This window comes from Pieris rapae, chromosome 2 (assembly GCF_905147795.1).
Source record: "Pieris rapae chromosome 2, ilPieRapa1.1, whole genome shotgun sequence".
NCBI classification, from domain to species: Eukaryota; Metazoa; Arthropoda; class Insecta; order Lepidoptera; family Pieridae; genus Pieris; species Pieris rapae.
The window spans coordinates 9,837,984-9,851,841 of NC_059510.1; the positions used below are offsets into that span (position 1 = coordinate 9,837,984).

Sequence of the window (13,858 nt, forward strand, 5' to 3'; positions counted from 1 at the left end):
CACTGAAAACTTATGTTATTTGATAAACTGACCATTGATTGTATGATGTGAAGAGTGCGCATGATGTTTGGCGAGGCGACGTAAAACTGCACCATGTTCCAGTTGTTCCAACACCCGCGCTGCGCTTGCGCATCTAACACACTCCGCGCATTCCCAGCGAACTAGTTTTATTTGTCTGCAAACACACATAAAAAATCGTTCAAGTATTTGGAAGATTAACGTGATTAAAACCAATTTTAATCTATAAATAAGCAAAATAAATCGATCTTAAATAATTCAACTCCTCCCAAAATGTAAAATATTGCCTCGCGAAAATCAAATACTATAACTGTTGAAGCTACACTGTACTTACGCTCTAAGATCATGATGGGCATGCGCCAACGCTGCCCGACAAGAAGCAAGATAGGCGGCGTATGGCCTCCTAGCAGCCAGGTCTGCTCGCAGGGCAGCGGCTAAGCGGGCTGCTCGCGGCCCGGCCGAGGCTAAGGCGCGAGCAGTCGCCGCTGCCTCTGCGCAATTGCCCGCGCGTACCCAGTCGGATAGAGATGTGCTTGTACAACGCTAGACAATACATTTATTTAAACTTTATTGCTTATACATTTATTAATAGTTTAAGAATGTTTTGTCTCTTTCATCTGCACCTGAGAGAAATAAGACAAAATATTTGAAATATGAAATTCCTATTTCTTTATATGATTTCCCAGAATGGAACATAGTGTAATGGTTGCAGCGTTACAAGCGTTGTGCAAAACAAAAAACTCTCTTTTCCAATTCTTCTTTTCCGTTTTACGGCCTTGAATTGAGAACTGGCAGTAAATGTAAAATCAGAAGCATATATTATATATTTCTTTTTTGACGTTTATAAGTGTACATTGTGTTACCTATATGAATAAATTTGGAGATTTTAAGGATATCTGAGCTGCAGAAGAAGAAGAGCTGCATCTACTGGAATGTCTTATTTAGGATACTCACATTGGGCACATATTCGACACAATGGTAGTCGGTGTTGGCCAAAACCATGCGAAGCCTCCTCTTCATACTGTTGAATACTTCTGGCTCGTTTAAATCCACTACACCTTCACACCTGGAATATAAATTTATTAGATATAGCATTCGTTTTGACAACCCTATAGTCGACGCAATATGAACCGAGGCTTCGGGTCATAAATTATATTTATCTGTCTGTCTTGCTCGCACTTACTAATCTTATAGAGAGGGTGTGATGTACATGAGAATCTATATCTAATACGTGAAAGAGATCGATATGCTAATGTTAAGTATAAATAGGAAGAATGCATGTGAAAACGTTTTGAATTTGTTAGATAAATGTCACCATTTAATTTCATCAAAACCACGATAGATAATATATTCTCCGCTGTGCGTAACAAAAATCTTATATTCATAGAAAAATAACAACCCGTACTCGTAACGACCAATCAGGAGTGACGAGTGCGTACGCAGGTAGGTACGTATTGGCTACGAGTCGCATTGCGTGCACGTTCATACTGTTAGTTACATTTATTGGCCGATGACGTAGTTTAAAATGCGTCAACTATCTAACCGTAGACTAAGAGATGACTCTTAATCGTTGAGGTCGCCGGTTAGAATCCGGTGTATGAATAAATTTTCTTTCCTATTACGAGCACATATACTTAGGATAAGATGCTAATGCGCTAAGTATGACAGCGGTTTGTGAATTAGTTAAGTTTCTACTCTAAATCGAAAAATCAGGTGCTTTAAATAATAGAATGTTAATTGCTATGCAATTTAACAGTCGAAGAGAATGTATTATATTTACAAACTATATATACAATATATTCGTTAAAAATAGCACGCAATTTTTATTAAAAGAGTTTCAATTTCTCTTATCTACTTAATAAGAGTAAAACTAAATTTTAAACAAAGCATTCTTCTAAAAAGATAACTCACCTATCCAGTTCAGCATCAGGCACATCCGAGGGTCTCCGTGTAGAATGTCGTTTCTTGTCCGGGTGTCGCCTATACTTCGCTAGAATTTCTTCAGAACTCTCGCCCGTTTCAGTACTATGCTCATCGCGAATATCTTCCTCTGAAACTTTGACTTCGGCGGGAACTGGAAGGTTTAGATAATAAATTTAAATTTTTGCAGCTCCTTACAATCTTTGAGTAAAACCGAAAACTTGGCGACTAATAGAGTGGCGGAGTTTATTTCCAGTTCTTCTCTTTCGTTCTTCATCCTTGAGAACTGGCGTAAAATGTAAAATTAGAAGCATTTCACATTTCTTTTTCTTGCCTACATAAATATATGATTTTTATATATTACTAGGTAATTTCTTAATCTATACATTTGCACAAAATGTGTGTATTGATGGACCCGCATGTAGTATGTTGGAACAAAAAATAAATTACAAGACTTAATGTGACAAGCATAGATAAACATAGCAAAGACAAAGAGAAAATAATTTAATTCATAAATTATAAAAATATTTAAAAGTGTGATGGGAGCAACTATGAATATACATGGGACACATTTTATTTATTACATTATTACTAAACTACAAACTTCGCATTCGTTAAAGATATTTTTTATTAATAATTACCAGTGTGATGTGAGCGTCCCTTCTGCCGGAACATCTTGATCTTATGAAGGAGATTGCCGCCTGAACGCTTAACATTGTTCTTCAACTCATCCAAATTGCCGACAATTTCCTCGCCAACTATACGTCGCCTGTAGGGATTATTATTGAAAACAAAATCCATATTAAATATAAAAAAAATCCGAAAGTAAAATATATGACATATGCAGTATGAGCGAGACAGTAGCAGTCAACTCTTTCTGAATGTATGCGCGTGCGATTCTTAAGTCTGTGCAAAATTTTCCGACGCGATATTAACTTTGCTCCTAAGGCGAACATAGCCGGTATGAACCACTGTTCAACACAAATGCTAAATACATATTTTTAACACACACAAATTATCTTCTTCATCTTAGATTGTCATGATTCATGTGCACTGTTTACTTTTTGTTTTGTTTTATGTAACTTGTATCAGTTTAGTTTATTTTTATTTCTTTTAGTTTCTGTTAAGTATGTTTTTTTTTCCTTTTTTTATTTTTGCACTTCTTGCCTACCTTATCTAATATACTCATAGTGGTTTTTTCCTTTACTAACAGTGGTTGTCTGGAAGAAATCGCTCTAAAGCGATAAGGCCGCCAGTTGCTTGTCATTAAATTATGTTTAATATTTTCCTTTTATGTAATGCAACAAAGTGTTAATAAATAAATTAATAACTCAAATGTAAATCCAAGGCCTCATACCTCTGCGACTTCTCGGCGGAGGCATCGAAACTGATGCTCTTTGGTATTGCTCCTGTGGAGAGTTTGATCGGTGGTGGACTCACTCTCCTCTCAGTCACATTCTCCGAGTTGACGTCTTGGCTCGAACTGGCACCGGATGCGGACGTCTCGCTGTTCACTGACAATGTACTTAGCGACATGTTGCTCGCTTCACGTCTTCGTTCGACCCTACATTATTGTGATAGGAAGAATTTCGATATATATACAAAATCAAATAAACATTTACCAATTTTTTTTAATAGCCAATGTTTTTTCATGTAACTAATTTACGAATTGTTAGTCTGTTGAGTTCTAAAGTTATTTACAAAAATAAATGCCTTAGGAGCAACGTATACAACGCGACACCGTTTAAAATAATTCCACCATTATTTGAAATCTATGGAAGCTTCGGTTCAAAGATACTTTTTTCTCAAAGAATTACATTCACGTAACGAGAAAATTGAGAGTATATTCTTAGTTATGTAAATCGTGTTATGAAATTATTTAAAAATAAGATATACTCTGATTTTTCAATTCTGTAAAATTCTGACAGTTATCATTTTTGACATGTCAGATTACAAAATTATTTGGCTGGGCACATTTTTCAATGAATGTATTTGAATAAGCGCAGTGCTCCACATAAGTGGTTTAACGGCGAATGATAATTACGTACCTCTTCATTACAAACAGTAAAAAACACAAATAGTAAGCAGTAGGGCAGTAATACGAGCTACAGAATAAAATAAAGTAGTAAAAAAGTTATAGTTAATTCGATATATTGTTCGTGACTTTTTTGTAGGTAAAACAAAAAAACGTATTTTATTTTTTATTGCCCGGAAATGGGACAAATTTGTCCCTTTTTCGGTGGAGAACTATTTTAGTAGCAACACTAATGAAATGTCAAAATTCTACGAAATTAAAAAATCAGAGTATATATAAAATCATAATATTAGTTTCTAACAAAAAGTTATGTACACAATATTTTTTACTAAAGTGCAAGTAGCTCGCAGCCCTATTAAAACAGGCATTATGTGACTAATGAATTAGAAATTGTCTATGAACGAGCGACATCAAATGATGAACTTGAGATGACAAGTGTATTCTATAACTAATTTATCCCCAATCACAAAGTTCAATTGCACTCATCTCTCTTTTTATCCCAACACTAACACAATGGAACAGAAAGAGTTACAAACTATAATGTATTTCTGTGAGCCCTAATGACATACCTGGATGAGCTAATGCTGACAATACTGGTCCTTATTTCCGTCTTCACGACCCGACTGGGGCCCATCGAGATTGACCCCATACGGGTCACCAGATCCGACATATTGGACCGAGGTTCTGTGTCTTGTCTCTCTGTATCAATGCCAGAGTCGATTCGACCCCCATACTGTGATACTGAGAGGGCGTTGAAAGAACTTTCGCTGGAGTTTAGAGACCTGAAAATATAAAGTTATCATAAACCTAAAGTTGCTATTTATGTAGTGTAAAGTATCGGAAAGTCGAAAATAATATTAACAATAACGCATAATTCAATCCCCGCCCACATGACATTTTATCCCAACCTCCCCCAAATTCGTTACGTAATACTTGAATATTCCCTAACCTAGTCATAAAAAAAATCAGCTTAATTGCATTCTTAATTAAAGTATTCTTTCGTCTCTTTCTCTCAAATTGTGCTCTCTCTGCAATGGAAAGTGACGGATGTATTAATTAAAACGTAAGCGGTTTGGTTTGGTAATTTGGTTTTTTAAACAAACAAAAATAAAAAAAACATAAAAAATGACATTACCTGTCCATAAGATCGTTGTCCTCATATGCCTTGGATGTTGATGGCATCTGATACTTTCCCAGAAACCCATCCAACCTAGGGAAGCTGTCGGTGACCCACTGACTGGTAGCGTCTGAACCAGTACTGGTGTGACCTTCGCCCTGAGCGTCATCCACTGTGTTTTCTGAAGCTGTATTGTTGCTGAAAGATGAAGTCACTTTGCTATCGTAGTCTCACTTGTACTTTAAAAAAAATATTTTTAAATTGTTTTATGGACTTTTAATATGTCTGTCCCAGCCTCTCTCAAAAACAGCGCCATTTAATTAAATTCTAAAATATATTCAGCCGTAGAGTTTGTGATTTTAATAAACATTTAATAAACCGGCTGGCTAATGCTAGTTAGTTTATATGAAGGTTGGAAATATTTATAATAATATTTTATAATTTAATTTAATAAATACATAATTGGATTTATTCAGACAAGATTCCATAGGTTAATAGATGTAGAAGATTTATGTAAAGGCAACATAAGTAGTTATCATTTCTTATATATATATATTTAATAAAAATATTTATATTCAATAAAATGTGCTTGGAAACAATCCATACTGTATACTGAAACTAGGCTACCAATCAGTAAATATACAAGAGTGATACCTATCTATATTAAAATTACAGAGGAGAAAGGATATTTTCCTAAAATAATTTAATTTATTATATATATAAAACACATTCCTTCCTACAGCTTTTTTCATGACCAAAGAACCTATTAAATATAATTTTACTAAATGAACGAATTACAAATTAATACGTAGATAAAATATGGAAGTATCGTAAAAAATATTACTTGTTCTGTGTAGGATAATCAAAGACGTCACTGGAAAGCTGCGCAGGCGCAGTACTCGGGCTCTCAGGCGCCGATGTCGCATAACACGTCATCACCTAGATAAAAATCATATGCACCATAAAGTTTCGCTTAACTAGTGGCCCAACCCGTATATACGTGCGCATTTAATTACGTACGAGAAAATAACTGCGTACGAATTCAGTGGTAATGACCAAGTAACGGACCTCAAAATTTAACATCGTAAGTTAGGCTATCATTGTTTTTAAAAGCCATTTAATAAAATTACTATTCATTACCGAGGTGACAATTTCTTTTGTTATTCTTTAAACCAATCTGCTTATCCTACCATAGGCCATATTAACATATCAACGCAAGATATTTTTTGCGTGGTCTGTAATAATTAAACTTTTTAAGAAACCAAGTTATATTCTGCACAGAGTAAAAGAACTTACCGGATATCCGTTAACGAGTATGCTCTTCCGGTTTTCAATAGAATAATGTGCGTGAGGAGGCTGCGAGGCTAGATCCAGTTCACCACCACGAGATAAGGCCGCTGTAGCACTCAAATATACACCAGATCTAAAAAAATATTTTATGTTTAGTCCCGTAACCACCAATTTTATGTTCAGACCTTTTCAACTTACATGCTATTCTTACAAAATGATAGTATTCTTAAATCTAATTCACTAAGTAAAATAATAAATTTATAGAAGAAATATAGAAGAGCGCAACTCTTTAATTAGAGAGGCAATACAATATCTATAATAGCGACGGTATTACAATTATTAATTATATTAAAAGTATATAGAACTTGTCATAATTAATGATTCTTTACAAATATTAATTGCGTTTTAATGGAAATTAATATACAAATATATTACCTGTATGGATTATTCGCTTTCGGTGTGTGTCTTGGACTATTTGTGTCTGGTCTCTTCGCATTGCCATTCTGTGATAAGATTAAAACCAAATAAACAATTACGAGTAATTACGGGTAGTCGCGGTGCGAACGTTGTGTCCTCGCAATAAAATACCAAATAAATAGTTTTCCTTAAAAATACGAAGTCAAAAGTGCTTATCCAGATGTAATAGTGGAGTTCTTGTTAACTGTGCTATTTGCTGAGAGAAACGGTTCTTATTTACCAAAACTTCTGGGACTTGATGTAAAGTGTATACGTGACTTGTGATTAATCATACATTAGTCACGTAACAGTGTTATAGTATCTCAAGGAACTGTACTATTTATTCGCCTGTGAAATCAACGCCGTAGTGGCGCAACGTTCTCGTCGTGGTACTCACAATCAATACGACGCGAGATCAAAACTGCTCGTCAACCATTACATTTTTTATTTTTATTTTTTATTTCTTTTGGTATTATTTAATTATTATTGGTTTTATTTTTTTTTTTTGAATAATACAAGATGGATTGTGGCAAATGCCTAAAACATGCCTCTGATGCTGAAATGATTAAATGCACATCTTGTCTCACTGTGTTGCATTTCTTCTGCGCTGATCTTTCTGAAACGGATTTTAAAAGAATTCTTCCAATGAATAGGAAAAAGTGGAAGTGCTCGGCCTGCAAGAGCAAAAAGATTACTCCCACTTCATCGGTGTCACCAAAAACAGGTTTGGCATCCTCATTAAACGTCGACACTGAGATACTGACCAAATATATGGATAGTAAACTCGCGGATCTGAGGCAGCAATGGCGGGAAGACCTCAACGCTGCTATTCTCGAGGTGATGCGGAAATTCCGGGATGACATAATCTCGCTTGAAGCTCGAATGAATACCTGGGAGTGCAGACTTTTGAAAGTGGAAGAAAAATCGCCCAATAATGAATTGTTGCCAAACGATTTGACCGACAAGCATCTTTCTAATGAAACTCTGATCAATGAGATTAGAGATCGCAATCAAAGGGAGAAACACGTTATTATTGCAGGTATACCTGAACAAATAACCATTAACGCAGAGGAAAGAAAGTTTAAGGATGAAGATAAGATAATACAAATGATTTCCACTATAAACCCAAATCTACCAAAACCCCTTAAGGTCTTTCGTATAGGAAAGTTTAATCCAGGCAAAAACCGTAGAATCAAAGTTTGTTACGAAACAAATAGTACGGCTAAATTCTTATTACGTAACAAGTCTAAATTTCCAGAAGCCATTAAAATTTATTCAGACTTAACTCCAGCTCAGCAAAAATATCTGCAAAATTTAAACGATGAACTAGTGCGACGTCAGGCTGCGGGAGATACTGACATCACTATTAAATACAGATCTGGAATACCCACTATTACCAAAATGTTTTCAAAAAACTCGAAGTAACAAACACAATCAAACATCTCAACACAGATACGAATACCTATGAAGTCTTAGAAAACCATAATCAGCTACAGCCGCACAAGTCACGCTTATCGTTCTTATACCTTAATGCTAGGAGTATCCGAGTGAAAGGCAAATTTGATGAACTCAAATGCATTTTAAAAACAATTTCTAAAACTGTTCATATCGTACTCATAACAGAAACATGGATCACTAATGAAACTCAGGCCCAAGAGATGAATCTACCAAACTACACTCATTATTTCAATTATAGATCGGATTTTAGAGGTGGTGGAGTCTCAACTTATGTCCATAACAGTATAAGACATAGTTTGTCTGAGTCAACATATAAAGACGGCAACAACTATCTGTGGGTCAAATTAGACAGATATGCCACCGAAATTGGACTTGTATATAATCCTGGAGATACAAACTTCCTAAAGTTTTTAGAAGATCTTCGATCGCAACTAGTACAAAGAAAGAGGGCTGTAGTTTTCGGGGATTTTAATATAGATTTAGTGAAAAAGAGTGATAAACAAACTAAGCAATATATGGATGTAATGGACGAGGCTGGATATAGCATCATAAACAAAATTCAGAAAAAATATTGTACACGTGACTCGAAAACACGAAAATCAATAATCGACCACGTATGTACAAATCTAAGAGATGACTGTTTTCATATGGCATTTATTGAGACTGGAATGTCTGACCATAGGCAACTTTATATTGAATTAAAAAAATCCAAAGCCCCACAATTGATATATTCTGAATATGAAGCCATTGATTATTCAAGATTTTACAAATTATTCAAGACCTACAATTTAGATATAGCAACACTTGATTATTCTCTACTAGAAGAGACCATTAAGGACTGTGTAAGGAAATGTAAACAAGTGAAGAAAAAGATACTTAATCCACCTCAGAAAGATTGGATAAATGGAGAAGCTATTAATGAAATTAATTATAGAAACCAATTATGGGCTGAACTGAAAAAAGATCCTACAAATATAGTTGTTCAAGCACAGTATACTACTGCAAGAGACGAGGTCAAAAGAAAGATAAAGGAAACTAAAGATAATTACTTCTCCAACGAATTTGTTAAATACGCTAATAACCCAAAAAAAATGTGGAGTCTAATAAATAAATTGGCTAGTAACAAATTAAACAAAGATTGCACACCTTCAAAACTTATAATAGACACCAAAGAGTTAACTCAAACAACCGATATTTGTGCAGCTTTTAATACATACTTTTCTACCATAGGGCTGAAACTAGCTAATGAAATACCAACACAATTTCACACTAATTTTACATTAGCACTTCCTCAAAGTCTTAATGCTGAATTATCTAACTTCAGTCCATGCACAACACTTGAAATAACAAATATAATAAAAACACTAGACGCAAATTGCAGTACTGGAATAGATGGAATCAATACTAAAACCATAAAATGCATTATCAATGATCTCTCTGAATATCTCTCGGTCTGCTTTAATAAGCTGCTGCATAAAGGTGAATTTCCGGATTCTCTAAAGAAAGCCAAAGTTACTCCTATTTATAAATCAGGCAGTAAAACTGACCCCGGCAATTACAGACCAATATCCATTCTACCTTCAATTTCAAAAATATTAGAAAAAATTATTTATTCAAGACTTGATACTTACTTACAAACTAACAATTTTATTTTTAAACGCCAATATGGTTTTAGATCAAAAAGCAGCACTTTATCAGCCACAGTCGATCTTATCAGCCATATAAAGGAAAACATTGACTCTAAAAAAATGGCGCTGGGTGTCTTTATAGATTTGAAAAAAGCGTTTGATACCGTAAGCCACAATCTATTGCTTAAAAAATTAGATCGTATAGGAATAAAAGGTTGTGCGCTAAAATTATTCAAATCTTATCTATCAAACAGAACCCAGATAGTCAAAATAGGTAATGCTCAAAGCTCAGAAATACCAGTAACATGCGGCGTCCCACAAGGGTCTATACTGGGTCCACTGTTATTTTTAATATATATTAATAACATTCACGAGCTCGGTTTACATGGCCAAATCACTCTCTACGCTGATGACACCTGCTTATTTTATTTCGGTATAAATATCCAGACTATGGTTGCTCGAGCTCAGTCAGACCTAAATTCTCTATATTCTTGGTTTCAACAAAATCTGCTAACCATAAATATCTCAAAAACATCTTATGTAATATTCAGAGCAAAAAATAAAATCATTCCTATGTTTCAACCGTTAAAAGTTCAAGACGTTGAAATCACTAACAAAAAATGGGAAAAATATCTGGGTCTTAGAATAGATACATATTTAAAGTGGAACTTTCATATATCACACATAATTACCAAACTAAAATCACTTATAGGCAGATTTTGGTCAATATCAAAATGTATTCCTCAATCCGTACGTCATTTAATTTATAATTGTTTAGTCAAGCCACATTTCATATATCTAATTGAAATATGGGGTACGGCATGTAAAAACATAATTTCTAACTTACAAACACTACAAAATAAATTAATAAAATCATTATTTAGATACAATTTTTTAACACCGACTAATAAAATCTACCAAGAAACCAAAATTATGACAATTAAACAATTGTATGTATATAGCACCTGTATTTTGATAAAAAAAATTTTAAATAACTCTATCCATAGTTGCTTGTCGTTTAAAAAAATCAAACACACAACGACACGCCATACTCGTCGAGCGAGTTTGCTTATCTTACCGAAGCCGCGTACAAATTATTTGAAGAAATCTATTAGGTATGAGGGTGTGCAATTATTTAACCAATTACCATCTCAAATTCGCAATATTGGAGTGTTTGACAAATTCAAAAAGGCATTAAAGATGCATGTTAGAATTAACATAGCTGACTAAAATTGTTACGGCTAATGGCGACGTGTATCTCGCTCGTATATAATATATAAATATTAATATTAAGTTTCTCATGTAAATAAAATATTTCTGTTTTGTAATGAGAAATAAAGTTCTTTAAACATTAAACAAATTAAATGAAAATGTTATTTCAGGTAAATAACATTTTCATTTAATTCAGAGCCAAGTGGATTTGTATCAATAACCAGTAAAGCGATTTGGATGAAATAAATTACTTCTCAAATTGGAACATAACTAAAATTAATCATCATCTCGATGTGACTTTAATTTGTGATATAGATGGACAAACATAAATACATTAATAAATTTAACAGACATACTTTGTAGTCTAAATAGATTACTCCCAACAGCATCACATAATATATAATATTTTGTCAAATAATTCACCTCATTTTTAAAGCCGGTTAAAAGTATATTATACAAAACGGTGGTCAAGTATGGAATGTACCTGATGCACTCTTAGTATGATGTCATCTTGCCCCGAGGGTCGTCTTGGCCAGGAGGTGTCAGAGCGAGCAGCAACAGACACGCAGTCATCTGTGTCCACCTACAAGCATTTATTATAATAAAATTGTCTGGATTGAAAAAAAAAACTCAAAAATGTCTGATATAGGACCCTAAAACCCCTGTTTATGACTATAAAGTTGGATAAGAATTTCAATACTTTTAACTGCAATTAGCACTAAAACGCGTTTATGAGTAGTATTTATTTAAGCATTAAACAAAACCACAAGATTTTTAATAAACAATAATTATTGGTATTAAATATAGAGACAAAATAGATTTAATTCTGAAATTTACCTCAGTATTTCTGTCACTGTCGGAAGCGAGTACGTCCATACTCCAAGCGGACTCGCTCGCTGTTTCGGACATGTCCGGTGCGTTCGTGTTATTTGCCGTAGTACCTTGACATTAAAGCTTACATTTTAAATGTGTATTAATAAAATTATATGAATCTTTATACTATGTTTTTTTTGTACCCTTTAGAGACTTGTCGTGGGGTTTAAGTGCACAGGTGCTTATTCAAGATTATTTAAAGCTATTTATTACTTATTTGTAGGATAAACAGTATTTTTGCGTTTCACGACTGTCAGATAGCGCTATTTGTCATGAAATGCCAAGTATCTTATTCGGATCTTTTATCTTTCGAATAATTTATGTGTTGCATAGCTATTTGGTAATTTATCCATACATTGTGAAACAGGCCCTTGAATTGGCGTCTGGTAGATAGTGCAATACAGCGAGGAATTTCTGCGAGAATTATTTTAGTTTTTTTATTTATTAATTTAAATTATTGTTAAGTACTACGTGGTTTAACGATACTGTAGTATAGACTTATACTTTCTTTCTGTCAAATTGCATTTACGCTGTGATGAAACGAGACATGACTCCTGTTAGGAGTGTCGCCGCTTTTATTAATTCATTAGTCAAGTTACAGGGTCACAGTTATATCATACAAAAAAACAAAGAAAACCTTAATAACAGATATAAAAAAAAATTCGTAACAAATAATTTTTTTTATCAAGTTTCAGTAAGGGACCAATTTCAAGTTAAAACATACTTTTTTTTTTTAAAAAAGCCCATTGAACCCCTTACAATTTAAGTAATTTGTTTTTCTTTTAATGTAATACAATAAAAAAATAAAACAAATGAGGTTAGGAGAGAGAACAGAATAAATTTGTACCAACCAATATAAAACTTTCTTATATATATATATATTTATATAAATATAATATTTTATAATAAAAAATATGTACCTTGTGCATTAGAGTTGACTGTTTGCTCACAAGTGTCCCCGATAGTTTCAGAATCGGACGCCAACACATCGGTGCTCCACGTGTCTGACATAATACTGATAGTTTCATCTCCTTCCAAGAGTTTCTGAAATGTATTTTTTTGTTACAATCTTTAGAATTAATTAAGAAAAATGTTTATCACGAATATTGCGTAACCTAACTAAAGTAGTTAAAATAGACTTTTATTTGGAAATTTGAAGCAGTACTCAAGGAAACAAGATCAACATTATCGGCGCTGGCGCATCGCATTTGAAATATCTCAATAGTTAGGGAGAATAATGACTGATAAGACATATTAATCTTTTTTTCTTAAATCCTGTTTAAGTGTGTGTTTTTTTTTTGTTGTTTTATAACGTAATTCACCATTATCGTATACCTATACATTTTATTCAAGAATCTTTTAGAAAAAATGTTTTTATTTAAAAAAAAACAACATTTTTTTTTAGCCAGCCATACTGACCCATCTTTCTACGCACTGTATATAGTTTACGTACATTTGTAGACACAACAATCAAAATACGTTTATTAAGTTAAGATGCGTTTTAGGGCTCATGAATGAATTGTTTACAAAATTCGTGAAAGAGCAAGACTACGCCATCTTTTATTATACACCTAGGACAAAAATTACCTTAATTTCGAATTTGCAGAATTTATCCTCAATCTCATTTCGGGTTTGCTTAAGCAGTTTAGCCTGGTTAGCGCTAGAGGTTTGATTCACTGGAACATTCGGTGGGGCTCTGAAATTAAAAAAAAATTAAATTATAATAAAAAAAAAATTAAATTATAATAAAAAAAAAAATTAAAAAATTACGTATTTACCAACCCGATAAAATTATTATTTCGCTACGAATAAAACTCAAAAACTCTGGGATTACTCATTACGTTAGTAACC

At 33.5% G+C, this 13,858-nt stretch overlaps 1 protein-coding gene across 2 annotated transcripts in view; it reads right to left on the reverse strand.

Annotated features, from left to right (window-relative positions):
* The window catches only part of LOC111002090 (receptor-mediated endocytosis protein 6 homolog), a 29,620-nt gene that overhangs the window by 4,411 nt on the left and 11,351 nt on the right, over positions 1–13,858 (reverse strand). Inside the window, exons 13-27 of one of the 2 annotated variants that reach the window (XM_022272196.2) lie at positions 13,595–13,703; positions 12,928–13,051; positions 11,972–12,075; positions 11,619–11,717; positions 6,816–6,883; positions 6,387–6,513; positions 5,935–6,029; positions 5,109–5,288; positions 4,543–4,755; positions 3,296–3,502; positions 2,580–2,707; positions 1,930–2,092; positions 973–1,084; positions 353–561; positions 33–175 (exon numbers count right to left, since the gene is read on the reverse strand). In XM_022272196.2, the coding sequence (XP_022127888.2) occupies positions 33–175; positions 353–561; positions 973–1,084; positions 1,930–2,092; positions 2,580–2,707; positions 3,296–3,502; positions 4,543–4,755; positions 5,109–5,288; positions 5,935–6,029; positions 6,387–6,513; positions 6,816–6,883; positions 11,619–11,717; positions 11,972–12,075; positions 12,928–13,051; positions 13,595–13,703 (2,081 nt within the window). The remainder of the gene's footprint in view (positions 1–32; positions 176–352; positions 562–972; positions 1,085–1,929; positions 2,093–2,579; positions 2,708–3,295; positions 3,503–4,542; positions 4,756–5,108; positions 5,289–5,934; positions 6,030–6,386; positions 6,514–6,815; positions 6,884–11,618; positions 11,718–11,971; positions 12,076–12,927; positions 13,052–13,594; positions 13,704–13,858) is intronic. The other variant, XM_022272197.2, reaches the window with a different exon arrangement.